This window comes from Convolutriloba macropyga, chromosome 10, assembly GCF_964194025.1.
Source record: "Convolutriloba macropyga chromosome 10, txConMacr16.3, whole genome shotgun sequence".
NCBI classification, from domain to species: Eukaryota; Metazoa; Xenacoelomorpha; order Acoela; family Convolutidae; genus Convolutriloba; species Convolutriloba macropyga.
In genome coordinates this window covers 48,484,169-48,510,325 of record NC_134477.1, presented here as the reverse complement: position 1 = coordinate 48,510,325, position 26,157 = coordinate 48,484,169, and the positions used below count along the sequence as shown (strand labels likewise).

The 26,157-nt window shown below is 33.5% G+C and overlaps 3 protein-coding genes across 3 annotated transcripts in view; 2 read left to right on the top strand and 1 right to left on the bottom strand.

The window, feature by feature from the left end:
• The window catches only part of LOC142348054 (uncharacterized), a 21,093-nt gene extending 14,445 nt beyond the window's left edge, over nucleotides 1-6,648 (top strand). The window contains exons 5-6 of the mRNA XM_075399220.1: nucleotides 4-34; nucleotides 6,133-6,648. Coding sequence (XP_075255335.1) covers nucleotides 4-34; nucleotides 6,133-6,403 — 302 coding nt within the window. The 3' untranslated portion in view covers nucleotides 6,404-6,648. The remainder of the gene's footprint in view (nucleotides 1-3; nucleotides 35-6,132) is intronic.
• Nucleotides 6,649-7,311: 663 nt separating this feature from the next.
• LOC142348179 (uncharacterized) lies at nucleotides 7,312-22,902 on the top strand. Its single transcript, XM_075399420.1, has 3 exons — nucleotides 7,312-7,920; nucleotides 13,923-14,020; nucleotides 22,299-22,902. The coding sequence occupies exons 1-3, from the start codon at nucleotides 7,869-7,871 to the stop codon at nucleotides 22,812-22,814; spliced, it is 666 nt and encodes a 221-aa protein (XP_075255535.1). The 5' UTR covers nucleotides 7,312-7,868; the 3' UTR covers nucleotides 22,815-22,902.
• A 43-nt stretch (nucleotides 22,903-22,945) lies between these two features.
• The window catches only part of LOC142348178 (sodium/calcium exchanger 3-like), a 69,213-nt gene continuing 66,001 nt past the window's right edge, over nucleotides 22,946-26,157 (bottom strand). The window contains exons 17-18 of the mRNA XM_075399419.1: nucleotides 25,840-25,913; nucleotides 22,946-23,405 (exon numbers count right to left, since the gene is read on the bottom strand). Coding sequence (XP_075255534.1) covers nucleotides 23,166-23,405; nucleotides 25,840-25,913 — 314 coding nt within the window. The 3' untranslated portion in view covers nucleotides 22,946-23,165. The remainder of the gene's footprint in view (nucleotides 23,406-25,839; nucleotides 25,914-26,157) is intronic.

The window sequence follows — 26,157 nt, the reverse complement described above, 5'->3', positions numbered from 1 at the left end:
GAAACTGTCCATGGATCATCAAAGCACAGACAAGGTATGACTGCAGTCAATTAGAATTTCTCTGCGAATGTACGAATAACTACGAAATACATGTTCAAAATTGTAATTATTACAGATTAATTACATATGTCGAACTATTCTTAACTGGACTTTTGACCGCAAAAACATAACCGGATATACCCAGAGGGCGCCTCTAATAGTTTTGCCCTAGAGAGTTGTATTTCGATATAGAGATATTTTGCCCCATAAAGCGCTGGAAAAATCAATCTAACATCTTTGTTACCCATTATATAAATCTGTTAACAAACAATTTTTCTGAAAAGTTTTCAAGAAATGATCAAGAGTTTCATCAAAAAGTTCATCAAAAAATGCGAAATTTTAAAATCTGTACCTCAGATTTGGTGCCAAATACGTGTTGAACAGAGCTGAACAACAGGTAGGTAGACCAGAGAAAAAAATTATATTTTGGATGGAGAAATAGCTACAGAAAATGTGTAAAAATTTCAGCAAAAAGTAATCTAGGTTTATTTGCTTTTCTTACGTCGGGAGCATACGCAATAAAACGAAATTTAGATTTGACGAATTAAATCTTAAAGGAAACTTTAAGAAAAAACATTTTGAAAAATTCTATGCATCTCTGAAATCCACTAAAAAGGATTGTTGGCATTTCTTCTCAATATAAAAAAAATCTTTTGCCTTTTTATGAAAACCTTTTGCCTTTTTTGTATTTTTCTTGCAAAAATCTTACAATTTTCTTGAAAAAAATAAAATCATTTAAAATCAAATAATGGATTTCGACAATCAAATAAAGTTCTCAGGCCATCAAATTTTTTCATTAGATATTCAAGATATCTAATAGAGAATAAGAACATTTTCTGCAAGATTTTAATGCCTTTTTGCAAACGAAAAATTACGAAAACTCTACTATCGGAAAGCTTATTAATTGATATTTTGTAGAGTACCACCCCAAATAAAATCTACTACAAAAACCGTCTCCAAAAATTGTTGCTGGAAACATATCTCATCATCGGCACCAGAAGCGATATATCAGGTGCCTTGTTATTCAGCTGATTTTAATGCAAATCGCGAAAATTTTGTTCTGCAAAATGATCTTATCATTTCTTTTATCGAAATTCTTTATATTTTGGACGAAATGACATTCAACTGGAAAAACAAATCACAGTACTACTTCACACGTCAGCACACGAGCTCTTATGCCAATATCATGGATGCCCTTAATGAAAGTGCAGTTTCAATGCAATCACAAAAATTTTAATTAAATTACCAATTTTTGTTAATCGCTCATTTTTTTCCACCATAAACTGCTGTTTTCGAGTTCAAGCAGTGTCTCAGCCCTCAATTGTTATCAAACAACTTTTAAAAAAGTTTGATTACTGGGGAACCAAACATATTTTGGCAGAAGAGGAGAAAAGACTCTAACTTGATATGAGAAAACAAAAGAGATAAACAACAATTTGTAGTTCGTCTTTTTTTAAATTTGGAAGCAATTAAAATAACTTTTCGGACAGTGATAACCCTAAATTTTTTATTGCGCAGACACAGTCGCAAATTATTCTTTAAAAATTGTCATCAGTCAAAATTACAACTCTCCAATAAATCTAGAAAAATAAAAACAGCATCTAAAGTTTCAAAACGAATAAACAATAATATTCAGTGTCTAAAGAGTTTCAAAACGAATCCAAATTACAGAGAACAAAATGACTTTACTGTTTTTGTACTGTTATTTTGGGCTTGTGATGCAAAAATTTTGTAAAGCATTAAACTTAAAAAACTAACATTGAACCCTAAAATTTAACAACTATTCTATTGATATATGCATCTCTGACTTGATTTAGCAGCCACTTTTAGATGTTTTTTAAAGTTTTTTTTGTACAAAAAAAATGTAAAGAAAAAATATAGATAGGGTAGAGATCACGTATTGAGCATGCCGATAGAGACGATCGTAATAGGAAAAAAGTAGTTTTATTTCATCCACTGAAGGATGGGGAACCTGATTTTCAAAATTCAAAAACAAGGAAAATTTATTTCTCAGAGCAGCGTTTACATTTTCGACATTGAGCATCATTGAAATGAAACAACTCATAGATGTAGGGAGGTTTGCTATCGTACAATATACCATAAAATAGGATGGTTATTGATGTCAGGTTTTCAATACATGCTGAGTTACTTGCTAAACGGAAAGATAAAACCAAAAACTTTATCAATGGTCACCATCAATTCAGGCGAATTTGAACCTGTATTGACAACAGTTTTATCAATAAAATCTTTTCGACTTCAAATTGTTATTATTTCGTGCCGTTCGTTCAAAAATGAAGTCGTTCGAATTGACTTCGCTTCGCTTCTCGAATTTGCTAAATGAGTTACATATTATAAAGTTTTAAACAAAGAATACATAGTATTAATTTTCTAAACGAAAACGTTACAGGAAAACCCACTGTCGCAAAGCTTTTTAATCGATGTTTTGTAAAACATCACACCACATAAAATATACCCAAAAATTCGCCTTCAAAAATTTTTGATAGAAACATATCTCATCATTGACACTAGCGGCCATATTTTAGGTGGCCTTGTTATTAGGTCGACCTTCTTTAAAGTCGGGAAACGTTTTCTCAGAAACGAATTTCATAGCAGTTATTGAATTTTTTTGCCGTAAGTCAAAAAATTATTGTTCGAACAGTTTTTAAGATACGAAATGGCAAACAAAAAAACTTTAAACCATGACTTTTGAAGAAATCATCGCATTTTATCACTGCGATCTCAATCTTCGCAGAAAGGGTATATTGTTTGTCAGCGAGGGCTGATGAAAGCCATAACGCTTTTTGCTACATGTAAAAGCTCTTTCAGCTAAAGGCAAAAGTCGTGATCCGTCAAAATCTTTCTATTAAATTCATTTAGTTCTGCAAAATGATCGTATCAATTATCTGATCAAAATTCTTGAAATTTTTCACAAAATGATTTTCCATTGGAAAAAAATTTGAGGTTGGTTTTCGTTTTGTTGTTTATACAACCCCAAATCACATCTCCAATTCAAACGTCAGCACAGGAGATCTGTTATTATCTTGTATCAATGCAAATCACAAATATTTTAATTAAATTACTCATCTTTGTAAATTGCTCATTTTTTTCACCATAAACTGCTGTTTTCAAATTCAAGCAGTGTCTCAGCCCTCAATTTTTATCAAGCAACTTTATAAAATGTTTGATCACTCCGGAACCAAACATATTTTGGCAGAAGAAGAGAAATCACTCTCACTTGATATGAGAAAACAAATGACACAAACAATAATTTACAGTTCTCCTTTAAAAAAATTTGGAAGCCATTAAATTCAATTTTTGGACAGTGATAACCCTAAAGTTTTTATTGCGCAGACACAGTCAAAAATTATTCTTTATAAATTTTTATCAGTCAAAATTACAAGTCTCCAATGAACCTAGAAAAACAAAAAACAGTATCTAAAAAGTTTCAAAACTAATCAACAAAAGTATTCAGTATCTAAAGAGTTTCAAAACAAATCAAAATTATAGAGAACAAAATGGTTTTACTGTTTTTGTACTGTTACTTTGGGATTCTGCAGCAAACATTTGTAAAGCAATGAACTTACCCTGAAAACTAATAATTTTTCTATTGATATATGCAACTGTGACTTATCTCACAATGATTGTACTTTTTTATAATGTTTCTGTATAAATAAAATGCATTATAAAAGCTTTATTTTTAGTCTAAGTTTGTAATGAATTGATTACAAGCACTTTTTAACTAGGGTAGAGTTCATGTAATATGTATGGATATAGGGACGATCGCAACAGAATAAGAACCTGTTTTATTTCGTCCACTGAAGTATGGGGGAACATGATTTTTACAATTCACAGACAAGCAATTTTTGATTTCTCAGAGCAGCGTTTACTTTCTTAGACATTGAGCATCAATGAAATGAAACAACTCATAGATGTAGGGATGTTTGCTATCGTAAAATATACCATAGAACAGGCTGTTTGTTGATGTGAGGTTTCCAATACATGGTGAGTTACTTATTCAGCGGCAAGATAAAATCAAAGACTTGAGCAATGGGGACATTCAATTCAGATGAATTTGAAGGCGTATTGACAAGTTTTATCGAAAAAAAAATTTCGACTTCAAATAGTTAATATTTCGTGCCGTTCGTTCGAAAATGAAGCCATTCGAATTGCCTTTGCTTGATTCCTCGAAATTGCTAGATGAGTTACATTGTATTAAGTTTCAAACAAAGAATACATAGTATTAAGTTTCTAAACGAAAACGTTACAGGAAAACCCACTGTCGCAAAGATCTTTAATCGATGTTTTGTAAAACCACACACCACATAAAGTAAACCACAGAGTTCGCCTTCAAAAATTGTTGTTAGAGACATATCTCATCATTGACACTAGCGGTCATATATTAGGTGGCCTTGTTAATAAGTCGATTTTCTTTAAAGTCGGGATTGTTTTTTTTTCAGAAACGAAACTCTTCACAGTTATTGAACTTTTTTGCCGTAAGGCAAAAAAGTAATTTTCCGTCAGTTTTTAAGATACGGATTAGCAACGAAAAAGTGTCAAACCCTGGCTTTTGAAGTAATCATAGCTTTTTATCACTACGTGCTAAATCTTCGCAGAAAGGGTATATTGTTTATCAGCGAGTGTTGATGAAAGATAACGCTTTTTGTTGCATGTAAAAGCTCTTTCAGCTTATGGCAAATGTCGTGATCCGTCAAAATCCTTTTATTAAACTCTTTTTGTTCTGCAAAATGGTCGTGTCATTTATTTGATCAAAATTCATCGAATTTTTCACGAAATGATTTTCCATTGGGGGAAAATTTGAGGGTGTTTTCGTTTTGCTGTTTATATAACCCCAAATCACGGCTCCAATTCACACGTCAGCCGAGGAGATCTGTTAATATCTAGCTTCTGCTCATGTTTGCCAATTTGATGGATGCCCTTGATGAAGTTTTAGTTTCAATGCAAATCACGAATGTTTCAATTAAATTACTTGTTTTTATTAATTGCTCATTTTTTCCACCATAAACTGCTGTTTTCAAATTCAAGCAGTGTATCAGCCCTCAATTGTTATCAAGCAACATTATAAAATGTTTGATCACTGCGGAGACAGACATACTTTGGTAGAAGAGGAGAAAAGACTCTCCCTTGAAATGAGAAAACAAGTGACACAAACAATAATTTACAGTGAAAATTTGGAAGCAATTAAAATCAATTTTTGGACAGTGAGAACCCTAATTTTTTTTATTGCGCAGACACAGTCGAAATTTATTCTTAAGAATTGTTATCAGTCAAAATTACAACTCTCCTATAAACCTAGAAAAATCAAAAACGGTATCTAAAGTTTCAAAACGAATGAGCAATAATATTCAGTATCTAAAGAGTTTCAAAACGAATCAAAATTACAGAGAACAAACTGGTTTTACTGTTTTTGCACTGTTATTTTTGGATTGTGCTGCAAAACATTTGTAAAGCAATGGACTTACCTAGAAAACTAATCATGTTTCGATTGATATATGCATCTGTGACTGATCTCACAAAGTTTCTACATTTTTATAATGTTTCTGTACAAAAAAAATGCATAATAAAAGTTTGATTTTTAGTCTAAGTTTAGAATGAATTTATTACAATCACTTTTTAAATAGGGTAGAGTTCATGTATTATGTATGGATATAGAGACGATCGTAACAGAATAAGAACTATTTTTTTATTTCGTCCACAGAAGTATGGGGGAACCTGATTTTTACAATTCACAGATCAGCAGTTTTTGATTTCTCAGAGCGTCGTTTACTTTTTTTGACATTGAGCATCAATGAAATGAAACAACTCATAGATGTAGGGAGGTTTGCTATCGTTCAATATGCCATAAAATAGCCTGGTTATTGATGTCAGTTTTCCAATACTTGCTAATGTTTGATCAGCGGGAATTTATATAATCAAAGGCTGCAGCAACTATGAAAAGACTTTATTGACTTCGCTTCGTTTTTCGATTTTGCTAAATTACATAGTATTAAGTTTCATGATTCTGGAAAATTGGATTAAGTTTCAAAATTAAATCGGAACAAGCCTGTTCTCAGTTTTTTCCCGTGTTTTACACAGGAACTACATGTTGATGGGAAAGATGGCCGTATTTCGTGAAACAGACCCGGACGAAATGGCCAGGAATGCCAGGAATCCCTCACTTCCCAGAATCAGAATGGAATTCTCAAGGAACTCCCCCGCCTGGGGCATGTACTACTCCCCCCGCTACTATAGGAAGAATGTCAGCAATGTTTCTGTGTTTCTACTGCTCTATATGCTGGCTATTTTGGCATCCGCTATCTGTTTTACATATTTTGGAGTGAAATGGGGTCAATTAATTGTGCCCTAATTAAAGGAATTTTCGTTTAATGACAGCTGATGCCGATAAAAGTGAGCTCCAATTTCACATATTTTGTTTGGAGACTTTCTTGAAGTAATTTATTGAGTTTATTGAAAATTTTCACTGAAATTTTTTGAACGGGTAAATTTAATTTATAACTCTTCGGTTAAATAATATCAGTAAAACAGAAATAAATTTACAATTACTATTGGTTAGTCTTTTCTGTTCAAAAAAATTTAAATTTCGATGATCAACAGTTTTTTTTCCAATGTCTGGGTAGATTCGTTAGAATGATTTTCATGAAAATCGAGACAGCTTGGTAGTTGAGCTGAAATGCAAGGCCGACGATAAGTTGTGAAAAAATTGATTTTATTTTTTGATTGAGATGATGTTTGATTGTATCACGCATTGTTTATTATTTGGAATGCCAGTCAAAACATCAAATAACTATGAAATGTAGTTCAGTTATTTCACCACCTACTAGAACTGAATTGTAATTTGATTTAAGAATTTTCTCTGATTTCTCATCCGAATAAATTCTGCAGCCTTAATTCCATTTGTTCCGCTACTTGAAACAATTTAAACAACAAATTTAATTCAACATCAAAGAATGAACAAACTTGTTCAAATTCTCTTATTGCGCCTTCATGATAAGATGGTCTTGCTAAATGTATTCAAGTTACACAGTCAACCGAAAAGTGACAAAAAAGCGGAACAAGAAACAACACAAATGTGAAAAAATAATAGAAAAAAGGTAAATCTATATATCTGAGTGACTTTGCCTCAAGGACTATAGAGAAGTAAGGTTAAAAAGCCAATTTTCTGCCCCCTTTTTACAAACATTTCCTAAATACCTTCCCTTTTCCTGCAACAGCTATTAGGCAGCCAATAGTCAAAAACCCTCCGGGTCCGTTAGCCCGTTTTATAACCTTTATAAGCGTCAAATAAATCGCACCGAATTTATGTACTGTTATACACATATAATGATAAAGCTTTTATTGAATTACAGAGTTAAAAAAACTGATTTTACAAAAATGGTATGAACAAAAGGTGAATTTATTTCACGCTTCGAGGAAAACAATTCAGTTTGGCATATCGGCTTAAGATGACAGCTCCCGAAATTCTTTTCACAATCCCCCCAAATTGGCTTTTTAATGCTACTAGTTAGTTACCTGGTTATTGTAACTGTTTATCACAATTGCTGATTATCATAACCAGTTTCTATTCTGCTAATATTGTAAAAGCAAACGCATTAGTACCTAACAATGAATCGTTTTCAGGTATAAATTAGATCCCCGAAAATTCTGAAGTTGAATTGAATAGATGAACAATATTTTTCATTTGATTAGTTTTAATTTATATCCATTTATTATTCCCAGAATTTTATTTTAAAGAAGAAAGTTGAAATCTGACTTTTAATATCATACGCCAAATATTTCGCGATTTTTTCTACTCGACGATTTTTGATGTCGTTATGAATTCAAGAAATTTTATATTTCTTCTACAAACTATCTTTTATAAAACAGGTTTGTATTTCATTGTTTAAGTATACCCTACAGTTAGTTTAGAGAGATCTGCAAGAAAAAATTAATGTCATCGGAGACGAATAAGTATGTGAATCCGGATTAAACACAACCAATGATGGCTTTCACAACTACAATAACTAAAAACTCTAAAAAGATTTTTTTTTAAAAAAAACACTAAATAATCAAAAGACAATAAACTGAAAACAAGAAGGCCCCGTAATGAGCGTTCGAATAAAATATTCCGCAACCACTCATCAACGTTTTTTTAATTGTCTACCAAATGAAAGAGGGAGAGAGAAAAAGAAAACTTCTAAAAAATCACATATCGTTCAGCAAACAATAATTCTGGATTAGAGGGCCGATGAAACTTGCCATCAATGAAAATACTAGACAACACAAGCAAAAAAATTGTATAATAGCAAACAATGATAACAAACAAAACTCGATGCCTATAATTAAAAAACACTAAATAACAAAATAAATATGGGATCAGATAAATTTGAAAAATTAGCCTATACTATTTCAGAGAAGACTTGAGAGAGAGAGAGGGAGAGAGAGAGAGAGAGAGAGAGAGAGAGAGAGAGAGAGAGAGATTTGCCAATAGTGAGACTCGTAACAGATCGACAAATAACAGCAAAATGGACAGTTCAAAGCAAGTTCAAATATGCGTTTTGTATTATTGAAAACAACCCATTTCAAATTGATAAAAATCAATAAGTATCAACTCGTCTCATTAAGAAGCTGAATTTATCTATCATAGGAAGCCGTTAGAAGCAGTCACTATCGCTAATGTGTCGGACGACTATAGAAAGAATGGCAAAAACAAAAAATCAATTAAAAATAACAAAAAGCGTTGCCGTAACCGTTAAAACTATAGGTTTCTCATAAACAAAAACATTTACCTCGAACTGCGTGCGCATTTTTTCAACACCCTTAGCAATACTACAATACTTTAATAAGGTGGCAAGGAAACACAAACTCAGATATGGAAAAATACCCGAAAATTTTTTTTTTCATGAGAATGCCTAGTACCAAAGTCAAGAAACCATTAGTTGAAAATAAAACCGTTGAAAGGATTGAAAGACGAGAGACAAGGTGAGAAGCAGCAAATGTTTGGTCTCTACTTTCGGCATATTTAATCAATGTCGAAATATAAAAAGCGTAATTGAAGCCATTTTTGATTAAAAGGGACTGAAAATCAAAAATTCTAACCGAAGGACTAAGATAAAACCCATCAGCAAGCCCTTTTAACACAAACATTAAAACCAATAACATTGTTGTTCATATTTTCAAATTTTTTAAACAAATTTGACAAAAATTTGGTGAAGAAAAAGTTTGGTCGAGAAGATGAGAAGCCATTAAAACCACGAGAAATTGAAAATAATTAAATATTTTAAATATAGAAAAGCGTTCAATCTTTTGCCTTTCGGGTCTGTTTTGTTTTGAAATGCGTCTTCTTTTTAAATTGTCTTTATGAAAAAAACAACAAAAAGAAACACACATTTTGAACAGTATTGATAACTCAAGAAATTCTGTGGAAAAACTTTTTCAAGCTCTTAAGAGTTTGCCATTATTGAGGCTAAGTGACATGCTGACGGCAATGAAAACGATAATTGTGAAGTTCAAAATAATTAAAACCGTTGGCTAAAGACGAAAATTGTTAGGCCTTTAAATGTTAAGAATTTGCCGCATAACAACAAAAAGGAAGACAATTAGAGCCACAACAGAAAAAAATCTAATAAAATTTACAAGATAACGGTTTCTGGGGCGTTAAAACTAAAATCCATTCACTGAAATTTTTAAAAGGGCGTTGTTTGAGGCGTCTTTTAGTGCCAATTGAGGCTGTCCTAAACGTGAGTTTGGAAAGGAAACAAAAAAATCCGACCTCAGGTATATGTAAACGCGCAAAAGTCAAAAAAACTTATATAATTTTGCAGTAAGAAAGCCCAGCAATCATTGGTTACTTATAAAAATACTAACATTAGTGTTTTTTTTACCTCTGATGTAATTAGTTTCGCCCTGTATGTTTTGAAATTGAGCTGCTTTTGAAAAAAATCAGATTAAAAAGTGCAAATTTCAAAGCTTAACTGACAATTTGTAAAGCAAATATCTTCAACGTCATAAGAGGCATTTTATAATATTTTAAGGCATTGCTTGGGTTCACCTAAAGCCGATAAAACAGCTGAACTGTATCTTTGTTTTAAAAGGAAAAGTCATGAGGCTGCAAAAAGAATGAAAAATGAAGCCAAAATAAAGAAATCAAACAAAATTGACGACCAGACATTGTCAAATGCATTAAAAACTACGAGAATTTCTCAGAAATTTTTTTTTGGCCACAATTTGTTGTAAATAGGTTCTGTCATTATTTTGGACTTGATGTGAAGTTTTTTTAGTCGGCAATCAACATTCAGAAAACAAAAAATTTAAAAAGCGAAAAAAAATTCGAAAAAAGCCGCGCCACATTAAAATCCAGAATTTTTAATGGTTGTGAGAATCCAAGACGAGTCATAACGTAGCTTGAAGGGCATCATACAAAAACGATTTTCTATTCTCTATGGTTGCAAATTAGATCGAATACCAAACGATATATTTCAAAAGACCAAAAATTTCGATGTGTTTTGTATAATTATTGAGTTATCGAAAAACCTGCAAAATTTTTATTCCAGAAGACTACTACAGGAAGTGAAAGTACTATTTTTTTGAGGAGTTTTTAAAACTTAGGACAGCACATATTTGGACTCTACTATCGGTATATTTAAACAACGTGGGATAAAAAAAAATCGTACTTGGAGTCATTTCTGATATAAAAAAAGACAGAAATTCGAAATAATTAACAGGAATTTTTACAAAGAGACTAGAAGAAAACCAATAAGCAAGTCTCCTTTATCCCTACCAGTTAAACCAATAAAATTGTGTTTAACAATTTCAAAAATTTTTAGCAACATTAACAAAAATTTGGAAAGAAAATAAGGAAAATATGTGAAATAAAAACAACGCAATTCCGTCTGCTATTTACAAAAAACTTAAATTTCGATAACTCCTTGCAAAAATGGAAATAGTTAAACATTCTACGCCGGTTGGGCTTTCTAACGATACCGGCCTCAATTATCTCCGACGAACATATTGATCGGCCCAAAACTAACTGAACAAAAAACCCAATTGAGCATATAGTTCCTCCCCCCACAAGTGGATCGCAACATTTTTTTATATTAATCAGCTCGTTCTCTCTTTCTCTCTCTCTCTCTCTCTCTCTCTCTCTCGCTCTCTCTCTCTCTCTCTCTCTCTCTCTCTCTCTCTCTGTTCCAGTATCCATTTTAGCATATTACTTTTTCGTATTTCGAAGGCTTTTGATCTACAAAAAGAATAAAAATAAATTATATAACACTGCCATCGAAAAGTTCAGCAGAGAAAAACTTGTGTGAGATGGAAACAAACCTATTTCTTTTACTTTAAAACCATTAATGATTTTCTCAAAGTTTTTATTGCCTCGCAATTAGTTTCAGTGATTTCAATTTCCAGAAGCCGCACCCAAAGGAAAAACCATGGTACTCCCTACGATGAATTCTACAGAAAAAAAATTTTCTGGGAAAGAGAAAAATTTTTTGGTATTCTCATTGGTGATTACTCTGACCACTCGAACAAACTATTTTGCGCAAAAATTAGGGCCTCTGTAACAGTAACTATTGGATTCAATCGCAGAGTCAAAGAAATATATTTTCAGACCTTCTAAATAATAAAGACAGAAGCAATTTTTTAATAAAGAAAGAGAAAACGGCGTTCAAATAATTTTCACTTCCTCTATTGTGGTTTTTGTTCACATATGGGAATTTTACCAATCATTTATTATCCAATCTTGGACGAGATCTTTGTTTAATCAATGAAAATTCTTTCAATTTTGTCAAGATTTCATGCTATGTTTTTCATTTCGTCCATCATGACGGCACAATCACTTAAAATCTGCTTTTTGTTCATTCGTTCATGCAATTTCAGCTAAGTTGCGCACATGAAGTCAATTTCCTTCGAATGACATCTACTTCGAGTTTTCATGCTCATTCGTGTGTTTAAGTTTTTGGTCACATTTGACTTACCTCAATCTCAAAAAAGACTCACTCTGAATTTGACTCTTTTTACTTTAACTCAAAAAGATAATATCAGGTAGGTGTGTGTCACTCTAATTGAAGAATAGCAGCTAACAGAGGGAGCAATAAGTTAAACCGATTCTTATTCAAAATATAACAACTCAGCATTTAATGAACAGCAAAAAATTCCTTTTGTTTTGAGTCTGCAGATCTAAAAAACTATCGGGGTTTTTTTCTGGCAATCTACCAGCTATATTATTTATTTTCATTATCATCCGAACAATGAAATCTGTTAAATCACTTGGTTGAACATCAGTTGGTTGCCATAAATGGCGAAGAAAAATATGATAACTCTAAAAACTAGTTGGAAGTAGACTTTTTGATGGCAGGGGTGAAAAAAGAAGTCAATTTATTCTCCATTAAATTTTTTCATGCTATCATAAGCGCTAAAGTATCCTATGTGTCATTTCAATCTAAAAGAATGTAAACTATGACAAACTACGCAAACATCCTGTTTTTTTTCAGTCTATTGTTACCTAAAATTGGAATTAAAACTTTTCAACGTAGCCCACAATCTAATTTTCTGTAATTTTGAACAAACAAAAATTAGCTATGATTTTGATATTTTAAATCTATTTGTTTATCGCTCTTTTTTCAGACTTTTGCGAGAAGTTTGAAGTTTTTTCACTCAGCAGGAATGAATTTTCTTTTGAAACATTGAATTATGACGCGTCAATTCGGAGAAAAGTGACAAATGAGAAAATGCCCAATATCACGAAAAATCCTGTACTAATACACGATTCTCCCATCCATATTCTCACGGTTTTTCGAGTGATTCACGCGAAAAATCGTGTGAAAAACCCCGGCTTTTCGTGTAAAAACTGATGTTTCGGGTAAAAGTCACTTTATGTTCTCATGTGGAAACACATGAAAAATCGCGTAAAAATCACATGATTTTTCAGGTTTTTTAACAATATTTTTCGTGTGTTTATTTGATTAGATTCTCGTGTAAACCTACGCGAGAAACCACACGAGACACTTTTTCCACACGAAACTTTTCATTTTTTGTCACACGAGAAAAAAATCGTGTCATTTCACACGAGAGTTTTTGAGTGAATTGTTGGAAATTCTGAGAAGACATTGAATATGTTTTTTTTATTTTGGTAAGCTATTGCTGCTGAGTTGGCGCTTAGTTTGAAGCAAAGTTTTAATACAAAACTTGAAGAATTGAAGCTGCTTGAATGGCAACAACCATATTTTCTAAAATATGTTTCGTCATTTTTATAACAAAGATGCAGCATTCATTTGGATAGCAAACGACCTCTGGTTGTAATATACGGTGACTCATCAAACTGCATTTATAGTTGCAGGAAATATATATACTCAAATAACATCCGCCGATATGATATTCATTTTTGAAAAAAAAACTTGTTTCGCATATGATTAGTTCGGACATTGTGCCAACGCATATGAACGATCTTCCTTGTTTATAGTGAATTCGCATTCTGTCACAACACTCGCTTAAGACTCCCCTATCTTGCTGCATGTGTTCTAGAAAACAGTTCCAGGAACGAGTATTAAGTCTTAATCAGTACTTCTCAAGTAAGATAATAGTCTTGAATGGACAAATCAGTACTGATAACGTCTCATTTCAAGTGCTAAGAGTTGTGAATACCTGTGAAGATTTCCTCAAGACTTGGCAAGTCATGAGTCAAACCTTGGCCAAGACTTGGCAAGTCTTAAGACTTGATTCAAGACAAGCCACGACAAAAAATGACAGAGCTCTGATACAGAACTGATCCAAGACTTGCAATTTCACTGAATCAGCACTGATTAAGACTTGACGATCAGTCCGGGTGACAACCGTGAGTGTGCATAGAAAACAAATTGGTATCCGTTAGTGCGTGAATTCATACATTTTAGGTTCAGCTGTTATGGAGTCCCAGAAGTGTTCAGCTCCGAGTGACAATTTGACCTGTTCATTCGATGCAAGCAATTCAGTGTTCCCCAAATACTGCATTGTAAGTAAATTCGAGTTTTTCAATAATTCAACCGTCAAGGTTTTAGAGCTTTAAACCGAAATGACTAATTCAATAATTGTAACGGTAGTCGAGTCTAGATCTACACTTGATAAGACTTTGAAAGGACCGATTTAAAAAACTTTATAAAAAGACTTAAAAAAGACCTTTAATTGAACCTTTAAAAAATTTTCTTGACGTCAGATCGCCAGATCGACGCTGGACAGTATAACTTTGGTTGATCCCCCCCCCCCCCCTCCGCTCTCTGTTTACTTTCCGGGTCTTTTCATAAATTCTACCTTCATAACAGGTAAGATTACTACGCGCTCTAGTTGCGGAACTACTTATTTTAATTATCAATTCCCAGAAAATTTTGCTACGGGTAAAAATTATCTCTGCTGAACGCAAGTTTTATGATGAAATTCTCTTTCATATTGGACACATTTTCATCAAAATAAAATGATCAGATATTTTTGCGGCAATTAGATTTTTTTTTTGTTATTTACAATCAACGTTGTTCGTCCTAAATTAAATTTCGATAATTCCGCACATACTAAATCCACGCTGAATGCATTTTTGCATCGTCAGCGATATAGAGGAGCAAAATTGTTTTTCAACTCTTTGCTTCTAGAAACTATCAATTGGTTATGTAATCTATATACGTAACTGGTAATCACATCGCTCGGGTCAATTTAAGTCTTTATTCGACACTGACCCAAAACAAAACATTGAGCTGATCAAATGTCTTTTCTGTCGCATCTTCGCGTGAACTTATTATTTGGGTTCTGTTAGCAAAAGAAGGGAATGAACAAAATTGAAAAGCCTGCTCAGTGTCAATGGGGTAATTAGATGATTGGATCTCGTTTCTCATTGTTACCCTAGAGAAAGTAATCTCATTTCTAGCCCTTAAAAGGAATGTGTGATTAGATTAAGTCCAAGTACGTCAAACTGTGCATAACTTTAGAATTTACATGCAAACGAGTTAATGAACTTATATCTTGTTGCAACTTTATGAATGCTCTACTTAAAAAAACTAAAACTTCGCCTCAAAATGAGAGAAAAAGAAATTTAAATGGGGGGGGGGGGGGGGAGGGGGAGGTCTGAAACAAAAACGCAATTTGAAAATAATATTGACCGAAAACTCATAAGACAAAAAAGTTAGGTAAAAAATACAAAATGATAAAATTCCGATTTAAAATTATTTAGGAATTTTTTTTCTGTAAATAATTCTGTTGACTGAGCAAAATTAGCGTTTCATTGTGTAAATTTCAAACCCACAAACTCAATTCAGCATGCCTCTTGAATGGCTTTGAATACATTTGCGCAAAAGAAAAGTTTAGATCTCTTTCAGTTCTGACTCATATTTTACATTCCAGGCAGGTTTCAAGGTTTAAACGCTGTTTTTAATAATTTTTCCAAATCTAACTTTTGGCTATAATTTTCTTCATTGTTCCTCATAATTGTTTTCACAGCCTACAAGCTGTCAAAAATGGCTTACAGATTGGTATTTCATAAAGTTTAGATACGAAATTCTGTCTTCAAAAGTTGAGTTGACAAATTGAAGCTCTGTTTTTAACATTACACCTGGAGAGCCTCAAATTGATTTAAACAGCTCAATACATACGGCTGTTTTTCGAGATCAATTTTCCTTACGTATAAAAACAGAAGATTGTAATCAAAACGAATTTGAAGCAACTACTCATTTTATGGACAAGTAGCAAAGAACTGTTATCAGAGAAGGAATAATCTATTAAACATATAAAATGATTTAAAATCTGGTTTAAAAACTTAACAACCGTCGAGTTCAGTTTCCAATATTAAAAGCTGGGTCAGAGTAGGCTGCTATTTTTAGTAAACTTTATATAAGGAATAAAAAACGACTATGCAAAAAAAGAAACAAATTACAGAAAGTAAAGCAAAGTTGGAAAAATTAAAGGAATGGAACGATCACCTCGTTCTTAAGAACCAATCGTAAAGAGAGTTTTGAGAATTTGCTAACCAACGAGGAGCGTTCGATTGTAAACACTTCACATTCCAGGTCAGTTTCAAAGCTCTTGATGTAATTTTTTTAAAACATTTTTTTAAATCCTAATTCTGGGCCCTGGATTTTCCTTATTGTTTCTCACAGGTGGGCGTTCTCATAGCCTTCAAGCTGCCAAAATTTCATAACGCTTTTCTTTAATGCTCTTAGTGCTTTTTTACAATCTGCCTTTAGTTTTTTGCTTATTTGTTCTATATTTGACTGAACATTTAAATGGGATTATCTCATTTTCGTCAACAAACAATGCACGTTACACGCTCATGTCAAGCATCAAAAGCGGCTTCAAGATAATTTTGCTTAAGTCTAGTGACAACATGCTGTAATCAATACCAATCTGATATATTAACACATTATAAAAGAAAATATTGACAACAAAACTATTCACAAAGAGAGAATATCGCAACTACAGAGTTCAAGTTCTTCCATTAAATTATTTTTTTCAAAAGTAGGCTGCTGGAGTTTTACTAAAATCTAGAAGAGGAGTTAAAAATAACTAAGCAAAAACGAAACAAGAAGAATTCATTTGATAGTTATTTACAGAAAGTCACTCGACGAGAGTTAAAAATATGTTAGGGTTTACAAATTCCTTTTTCGCTAGTAGAAAAAGCTGTTTTGTGACCTTTGAATATTTTCCTAATCACTTTTTCTCATTTTATACACTTCAGATCATCTTAAATGTTTCCAAGCTTTTTTTATTTTCCAAACGCTGATTTTACTCGATTTGTTGTTTGTTCCCTTTCATTGTTTTCAATTTTTAAAAAAGGCTTTTTTGTACAATAACTGACTGGGCACAAAACTTTGGTAGTTTCAGACTCATCTAAAAGCTAAACAAGGAGGCTCGGTAATGTGCGTTCGCACATTAAGTTCCGACCCCGCTCATCTACATTTTTCACTTAATTGTCTGCCAAATGAGGAAGAGATAAAAAAATTACAATATCAACATATCGTTCAACAAACTACTAAAAGAATAAAACAATCTACTCTAGAGGGCCAATGAATCCTGTGGCTACCATAATATGACTACCCGAAAAAACGGCAATAAAAATCAAATAGTTACAAATATTAATTACGACCAAAACTCCTTGTCCTTTTTTGAAAACCACTAATAACCAAATCACAATGGCATCAGATAAAAATTCTACTAAGAAGATTAACCGGTACTTTTTGCAACAAAAATGGGACTTTTCCTCATTGCGACTTGGCAACAAGTCGGCTAGAAATGAGCAAAAGCGGCAAAAAGTTTATTAAAACTTTGCTTTTTTTTAAAAAAAAAAAGAAGAATTAAATTCGAACTGATTAGAAACATTAAGCATCAAACGAAATCATTGAGAGAGTCTTTTATACCCCAATAGAGAGCGACTGAGGCCATTCATTATCCAGGATATGTCATACGACTACAAAAAGAACGACAAAAACAGGCAAAAACGAAAAAATTGCACGAAAAATTATGCACGAAAACGATGTCCCCCGAATCAATTAAATATTAAGCTGATCACAAAAACCACTAAAAACAATAAAAATGTTTGTTTGCAATTTTTGCAGGTGACAACGTTTGTAAGTCAAATGACGCCCATTATTGTGATACTATGAAAAGAAAACAAATGGGCAAATTTGCAAAAATCACGAATATTGGTTTATGAAAAGTGGTTGTTCCAAGAAGAAAGAACCGTTGAGGAAAATAAAACCGTTATGAAGAGCAAATTGTTTTTCAAAAGATAAATGATGTGAATTGTATATAGAGAGGCTTAGCTACAATTTAACAGAAATAAAATTGGCAGATCTCAAAAATCTATCTCTTTTCTTATTAAAAACAAATATTTTCAAAAAACATAGCCAACAAAAGCTTTCGACTAAAAAACTAGACAGTTTGTCTTGCAACTTTTTGGAAAACTAATTGTGACTGTTATTAATGAGACTAAATTATAACACTATCAAAGAAAACAACTTTACGATACCACAGTTGTGAAGCCATTAAATTTAAACGCGATTAACCATAAGATTTTAACCGCAAGAATATAACATCTTCATTTGCGTCTATTTTGATCATCATAACATCTTTTTGTAAAACGACTATCACAAAATGACAACAAAAAGAACCACAAAATCTGAAAAGTATCAAAACTTCACAAAATTCTTCTGAAACAAATCGTCTCAGCCCTGAAGACATCATTTAAAAAGTTTAAAAAACAGAAAAATTATAGTTTGATTCAACAAAACATTAAAAAGTGCCTTAAATAGTGAGGCAAATTTACGAAAATGATAAAACATAGCAAAACACGAAAAAAAAAACGCAAACCTGAACAAAAAGTGATAAGTTGAAAAATACTATTACTTTTTTTCGGAAATTTAGTTCGAAAGTCAAAACAGCCATTAATTATTTATCGATATCAGTTATAAAAGTTCACTTGTTTATCTAGAGTTGGCTCCTGAAAAATTTAATTACACAATATTTGGCATATGACAACAAAAAACAATAACAAATAAAGGCCAAAAAAACGACCATTTTCTGCAAGAGAACGGTGCCGCAGCCCTTCAAACCAAATGTTATGAAAACAAAAATAATGTTCAGTTTCAAATACTTTAAAGCTTTTTTCAGTTACACTGTTAAGTAATGTGACAATTTACAAAAGAAACAAAAACAATAGCAAAAATGGGCAATTATGCACAACAATACGAAAACTTTTAGTCTGTATGAAAACTCTTAGTAACAAAAGCAAAAAAACCTTCTGTTAAAACAATCGGCCACAATATTAGTCTTATTCTATAGGGAGGAAAGATTGACCTGTACTTACTGAGAATAAGCAAAATGTTGACTAAAATAATATAAAAAATTGACAAGTTCAAAAAATCACAGAAATTTCATTGAAACAAATACATTCAATAACATAAGAGACATTAGGTAAGAACCGAATGAATAAAAAAGGTTCACTAGCACCTCTTAAGGAGGAAATTCAGATCTTTGAGTGGTTAAACTTAAAAATCAGACTGCCAAAAGAATAACAATTGAAGGCAAAAGAAAAGAATTCAGTTAAATTTTACTAAAACTCTTCCTCAAAGTCATAAAAACCCTTTGGTTCTCTGAAAACAAACTGTATCTACAATGGGCTTCAAATTTACGAAAATTGGAGCTGACATTAATGGAGACGTGAAACAAAAATATAGTCAGTAATTAACATTAAAAAACAAAAGCCAAATATTTTGAAAAAAGGCAGCATTAAAATAAAAACCAAAGTGTCTTATTCTAAGAGTCCATTATATTATCAGACTTCTGCCTGATTTTGTCGCGCGCCCAGCAAATCGACCAAGTGTTCCAATTGTTTGCGAATTATATCAATTGTTGAGTGGAATTCTTCAAACATTGAAAAAAAGATGCATTTTGTATAATTTTCGAATTAAATCTGCAAAAAACGGCAAAGTTTTAATTTCAGAAGACTTTTATACGGGGCCAAATTGCAACAGCGCTTTTTTTGAGATTAGGGAATCTGTGTTAAGGTTTCTAGGTTACTAAGTCTGGCATACTTCAACAAAGTAGACCAAAAAAGCATACTTTGCAACGTTTTTGATGAAAAAAGTTTGAATTTTGAAAATTTTATCAAAAATTTTAGGCAAAAAAAACTTCAATCAAACAATTCAGCAACGCTCTTCTATCTCTAATGGTAACAACAACACTCTGCAGTTAAAAATTTTGACTGATTTTGAAATATATTAGCGAAATTGTGCCAAATTCTAGCAAATGTGAACAAAACCAGTCGAAAGGTCACATAACTTTAAACCTCGATAACTCCCTGTAAAACACGAAAATCGAAAAACTCTTTCTTATTCCGTATTCTATACTGAACGGGATTTTTAATGATACCAGTCACAATTCTGTACGATGAATATATCGGTCGGCCAAAATTGACTGACCAAAAAAAAGCAACTTTATAGTTCCTCCCTCCCCACTAAAGTGGGGGTCGGAACAACAGAACTCCTTAATTGTTTGCTGTGATAGACTGTCGTACTGGCGAAGTTTTGTCATATTTACAAAAATAGAATTTTAAAGAATGATTACTGCTTCCATTCACAAATTGCAAGAACTATTTGTTACTCTACTAAAGCATGGACACTATAAAGCAACAGTGTGCGAGAGACAAACTCGTAATCTTCATAAACAACTTGTTTTTGTGTTCTATTTGTGTGTTTTCTCTTTTCTATTGATTTATTGTTAGAGATTAAGAAAAAGATTATTTTGCACTAACTAGAATTAGAGATAACACTCAAGGGAAAATTTTTAAACGACTTGATATTTGCCACCCTGATATTTGTGACCTCAGTGTCAAAATTATATTAGGATCTTTACCGTTTCTACAACCCCCAGTACGTTATGCAACCCGCCGTTACAGTGCACGTGTCATTACATAGTAAATCATTCTGCAAAAATATTGCACGTGAGTCTGGGGGTTGCAAATAGTATTCACTAACAAAGCTGGGGTAGCAGAAACAGAAAAAATCCCTATATCGAAACATCCAGGCTTGGGGGTTGCTTGAAAAAACGGAAAGCATAATTTGTCTTTTTTGTAAATTTCTCCGGCACATTTTCAACAGTTTTGAGAGCACAAGAGGGCTAATAAGAATTGATTTTTCTTGTTAGTGCTCCGCAGCTTTAGTTTTTTGAGTCTCAACATTTGTAATATTTCAAATTTTTATGGTTAAATTTATAGCATCCATGTGCATTGTTCAAATGAAAAGAAAGCGTTTAAACTTTGTAAAAGCCTTACTGCAAGGGAATGTTGCAATTTTTGGTGCTAAATATGAATGTCCAAGATTCTGCGTTTGACATCCTCACAATGATGCAGGCATTTTTAACTCTTTACTCGAGCACTAGTTAAGGATTGGTGGCTAGTAGTTATAATGGCAAGGCAAATTAGTGGTCGTCAGATACAGAAATCAGTTCCCGGGTTGACGTGCCAGAAGGAAGTGATCTCTGATTAGACAGTTTCAAATCAAAGTCACCTCTGATCAGTTCATCCCAGACCGAATTAACCCCTGCTCAGACTGATGTGAAATCGAAACCTCGTGTGCGCTGGAACTGCACTCGAAGCTCTCTGATCATCCCTTACCAGACAGAAGTGAACTGATCAGGCCGAAAACTGATTTTTATGAGATCCTGGTCAAGACTATTGTCAAGCTGGTGTGCTCACAAATACCTCAAATTGAGACTACTGTGCGCTCGAAATTCATTCCTGACCAGACTAGTGTGTACTCGCTTTCGCATCTGATGAGACTCAAGTGCGCTGGAAATAGTCTGATCAGAGAATGGTTTTGATTATGAACAGATCTCTTAGTTTCGCTCTAAAAAATTGATTTAAAAATTGACGTTTGCAGTTAAATATATATTCAACTAAGGAAAGCCCTGTTCCGAAAGTATTGCGAAAAAAAAACTGTTGCAAAATTTTTTTCATTAGTATACCATTAGGGCAAATTTCTCACTCAGTGAATGAACTTGGGCAGCTTTCCATAAATGTCGTGATCTGAAGTTAATCGGCATCGCTTCTAAAGAGGAGCGGCATTTGATATAAGTTGAACCCTTGGTCAGACCCAACATCTCTCAAAGGAAATAAAAAACATTGAAAAAGAAATGCGCTCGAAATGGTCTCTGATCAGACCCAATTGCTCTCAATATCTTTTCTGATCAGAATGATGTGCACTTGAATCCGCCTCTGATCGGACCAACCCAGACGGAAATGAAGTCTGATCATGCCATTGTCCAGATTTTGTGGACCCGAACCAATTCCCCAACCCTGTAATTTTGGTCTGGAAACGTCGTGTGCGTTCGACTTGTGTTTGATCAAAGGTAACATCCGTCTGCCACATCAACCAGGGTTTGCTTCCGAAATTAAAATGAGTTGATTGTATATTTAAAAAAAATCAACTATTACATAGATTCCATTTGTCCCACGTGTAGATTTGGCATGTTATTGGAGCATATGTACTTTTTAACTGCGCTGAACTTAACTCAATTCGAAAATAGCTCTAAATAGCAGCTACCGCTTCCACAAGCTCCTCCCTTTTTTACGTTTACTATTTTTTTGATTTCCAAATCAATAATTTTTTGAGTAATCCGGAGCAATATGATTATTCAAGAGAGTGCTAACTTCATACAAGAGGTCGCTGACCTCCATGTGCCTCCAATTTTGATAACGATCGATTTCCTAAATATGGTTGGTTACCTTCTAAACATGAATTTTAAATATGTTTTAGAACCACAGAACGTATACAACTGTTAAACGCACCCAGCCAATCACGAGCAGTCGAGCCTATCAATCGTCTTCCAGTTTTTGGAAAACGCAATCAACTTTCAATCAGAAAATAGAGAAATCTCAGAAGTACTGCGTCAGCTCAAGCGCAACTTTCGCCAGTCAAATCGAAGCCAAGGAAATGAACGAATTTCTACAAGATCTTCGTATGGAAGATGTTTGCCCAAGCCGCGGTCCAAATTTCGGTCTTCTCGAACCTGAACCAATACAAATTATAGTATTTTGCGGCAACCCTGATTTAATTGGCTGTCTGTGGAATGAATGGGGTATTTATACGTGCTCACAGCCTTGGAAAAGCTATGGATCGATATACGATCGTGGGAAACATGATTCAAATATGAACACTGGAAAGTATTATGTAAAAAGTGGACTGCAATCAGCTCTTGATTCACTCATAATATACCTGTTATTTGGATTTCAACTTCTCTTGTACTGTTTAATGACAACTTTTTATTCCTGATTTATCATATATAAATTTTCTATTTTCACATTATTTCAAGACAGGCCAATAATTTGATGTTTTTCAGATGCAAAATCTGTCTTGTTTTAAAAATATGCCTGCAAATGAAAGATCTTAACATAGCAGAAAAACTGGTTTATAAATCTTTTTATTAGAAAATCGAAAAATAAGTGACCATTATTGATCCATCTAAGAATGTATTCATTGTCCAAAAAAGTGCAATTAAATGTTTTTGACGGTGTTGATGATATCAATAGTTTCTTCCACAAGTTCTAGTCTGCCAAGCAACAAATCAGCAAATGCCTTAAACATTTCACGTCGTTACAATTCACGCGACCATATTTTGTGACGTCAGAAGCCATCTATCCGATTGTAGCTTTCGAGGGCAGAGAGCAGAATGTATATGAACCAGAGAATAACCATGATAGATGATGAAAAGTATTTGGGTATTGTTGGTCCTCCCAGTTCTGCTTTGCCAAACACTGGAAGAAAGCGACGTAATGCTATTATGAGTAGTGTTATAAGGGCTGTTCCAGAATAAAGAACAACTGAGTAGGAGAATGAGCCAGCTGGTACCACAAACGACTCTCCCTATAAATAATTTTGATTCATAAACATAAGCCGACTAGCATGGGATGAAATGCTCTTGAACGACAGGCGGGGTAGTCGTTAGAGGCGGTGTAGCTTAGAAATAATTTATGAGTGCATGAAAACTCATAGGGGTTCGTACCCCAGAACTCCGGCATGACAGTCTGGCATCTTAACCACTCAGCCACAATGCCTTTAATTTCCTTTCGCTAGCAATCGCTTCTACCAACCAAATTGATTTAAGAACGAGAGCAACTTATATCACTAAATAATAAAGAACTGAATTGAGAAGTAACTCAACTGAGAGAATGTTTTAAAACAAAACCCGCAAACAGGTCGAGCAGAAATTTTGCACAGAAAAGGCCAACACGTTTACAATAATTGCTTCAAATTAATAGATTGTTCGAGTGCAATTAATAACTGCCTTCGAGAGAACACTACACTTTTTGTAAGTTCAGTAAATGCAACACAGCACGTTGTGGATCCAATGAAATGGGGATTCGGAACTTTTCAAGTCCTACTTTAGATTTTTTTCTCAAAGCAAAATTGAGACAAAAAATTCACTTCCCCACTAGTTCCACGCAATCAGATCGCTTTTCACATTTTTTTGACCTTTTTACGCTCCCTATGCAGTTCTTACGAGCATTTTACGTAAAATTCATTTATAACCGTCCTTATGGTTGGTTAAAATTGTGCGCTTTATTTTTCAATCTGAGAATTTGCATTATATTGCTGCTCTTTTTAGTAAGATTTGCTCAAAGATTTTTCCGAGGCGTTGATCTTTCAAAACGTAATAAACAGGTAAACTCTAGTGGTCACTAAGTTGCATTACAGTCTCTAAGCCGGCTGTTTTAATCTTCCGAGTGCTTTTTGCACTCAGTTGCCAGAGAGGCCTAAATTCAAGATCAAGTCATTTTGTTGAAATTCGTCAGCCCAAATTGCACTGTTTCATATTATTCTACACCGTTTTGAGTTTTCTGTTAAATTGTACCAATCTACATTTTTGCTTCATATCTGTTTTTTACTGCCAACTTAACACAAAAAAATTGTGAACATTGCGGAGGTTTTATGGCTTAAATGAGCAACTGAGAGCTTCAAAATCCCGCACGAGTTTATGAGCAGATATTAGCAGAAAATGGTTGCAAGCACAAATTTCATGAATCTAAGCATCATTTGTAAATTTTTAAAAACCAATTAGCCCTCTTTCGAGCTTTTAGCAGTTTTTGCCTAAATTTTACTGCTACAATGATAGTTCTGAAGGAGTTAACAAGAACTTCGAAAAAATCTTAGTATTTTTGCTGGTATTTCCATAGTTGTAATTTTTGACTGCTTTTGCCTTGACAGCTTTTTCAATTTCTGCCCCCCCCCCCCCCCCCCCAAGTACGTTATGCACTCACTAAGCAGGGGGAGGGCACAAACAGATAAGATCTTCCTCGTCTCTTGTTTGCCGAGATTTTTCTGAGATAGTTTTTCACTGTTTAGCTCGACAGCTTTAATTGTTCTGCTGGCCAGTAAGGGTTTTTGTTTTTCATTCAATTAAATTAAAACTAAAGGAAATACTGCTCTGTAAAAGTAGCCTCTAGAAGCCAAGATTTCACGCAAAATGTTGCAAAAACTTAAAGTACGTGAAGGAAGCAATTTTTGACTGAGAACCACACTCGGAGGACTCCTGAAATGACTGACGTAAAATTGGACTTAATTTTTTTTCGAAAAATATAAACTTATCAATACTAATCATTTCATTATAATAGGGAACTAGCAACATTTTTCACGAACGTTTTATTGCGCGGATGTCTGGTTGCTGTCATTGTTTATTGTGCTATAGGTTGTGTGGGTTATCCTTGATCAGAAACAAAGTTTCTCGAGGTCATTTTGGCGAATTATTAACAAGGACCATACTTTTTGGGTAGTTTTTCAGAGAATTAATAAACGATTTTCCTTGAAATATTTTCTCTTGTCTACTTTTACTCACAGACGCTAATCGAAAATGATCAGAGTAAGTATCAAGAAGCGACACCAAAGACAGAAACGGGATAGACCCACAGAGCAGTTTTGGATTCCCGGAAACTTAAACTTTGTTCTTAATTTTAGTTACCGAGTTTAATTCTTACTGCTAATGATACTTATCCCTGTAACCTCTCAAGAAACAGGAGCGCGCTGAATACAAAATCTAGTCACATTAGCTCGCCCCTTTTGTCCTATTAATAGTTTATAATACAACCTTTTGTCCTTTTTTGTTATGCACTCCTCGTCAAACCCATTAACAGATTAATATTGAGGGTGAAGGTAAATTTTATACAGTGTTTCTCATTTAAAGGTTTTCTCATTGTTTTTCATTTGAACACTTTGCGCGAACGCAAATTACCGATTATCTTTGTTGTTTGCTAGAGAGCCAAGCATAATAGATCCTACATTTCTCCAATGGGAAGTGTGTTACCTTTGATGCCCAGTATATGGAAGCCATAGTCCATGGGAGACCCAGTCCGAGGAACACATTCACTGAATTGCTACCTTTAAACACAACAAATAAATACTAATAATAGCGGCAGTTACACTGCACATTATGCATTTAGCTCGAATGCAGATACTCTTCATCAAACAGAAAACTTTCTCCATAGTAAAGTAGTAAAATCTTGACAAAACCATCCAGGGTAAACTGACGTATTGAAAACGGAACTTTTTCTCTATACACAGCCACTCTCCGCCCCACCCCGCCCACCTTCCTTTGAATATCGCCTATAACTCATGTTAACAC

Excerpts from the sequence above, each read along its gene's own strand:
- LOC142348179 (XM_075399420.1), top strand. The coding sequence starts at position 7,869 with ATGAATTCAAGAAATTTTATATTTCTTCTACAAACTATCTTTTATAAA. Across the intron at positions 7,921-13,922 it reads AACTATCTTTTATAAAACAG|GTTCAGCTGTTATGGAGTCC; the intron begins GTTTGTATTTCA and ends CATACATTTTAG. Across the intron at positions 14,021-22,298 it reads TGTTCCCCAAATACTGCATT|AACCACAGAACGTATACAAC; the intron begins GTAAGTAAATTC and ends AATATGTTTTAG.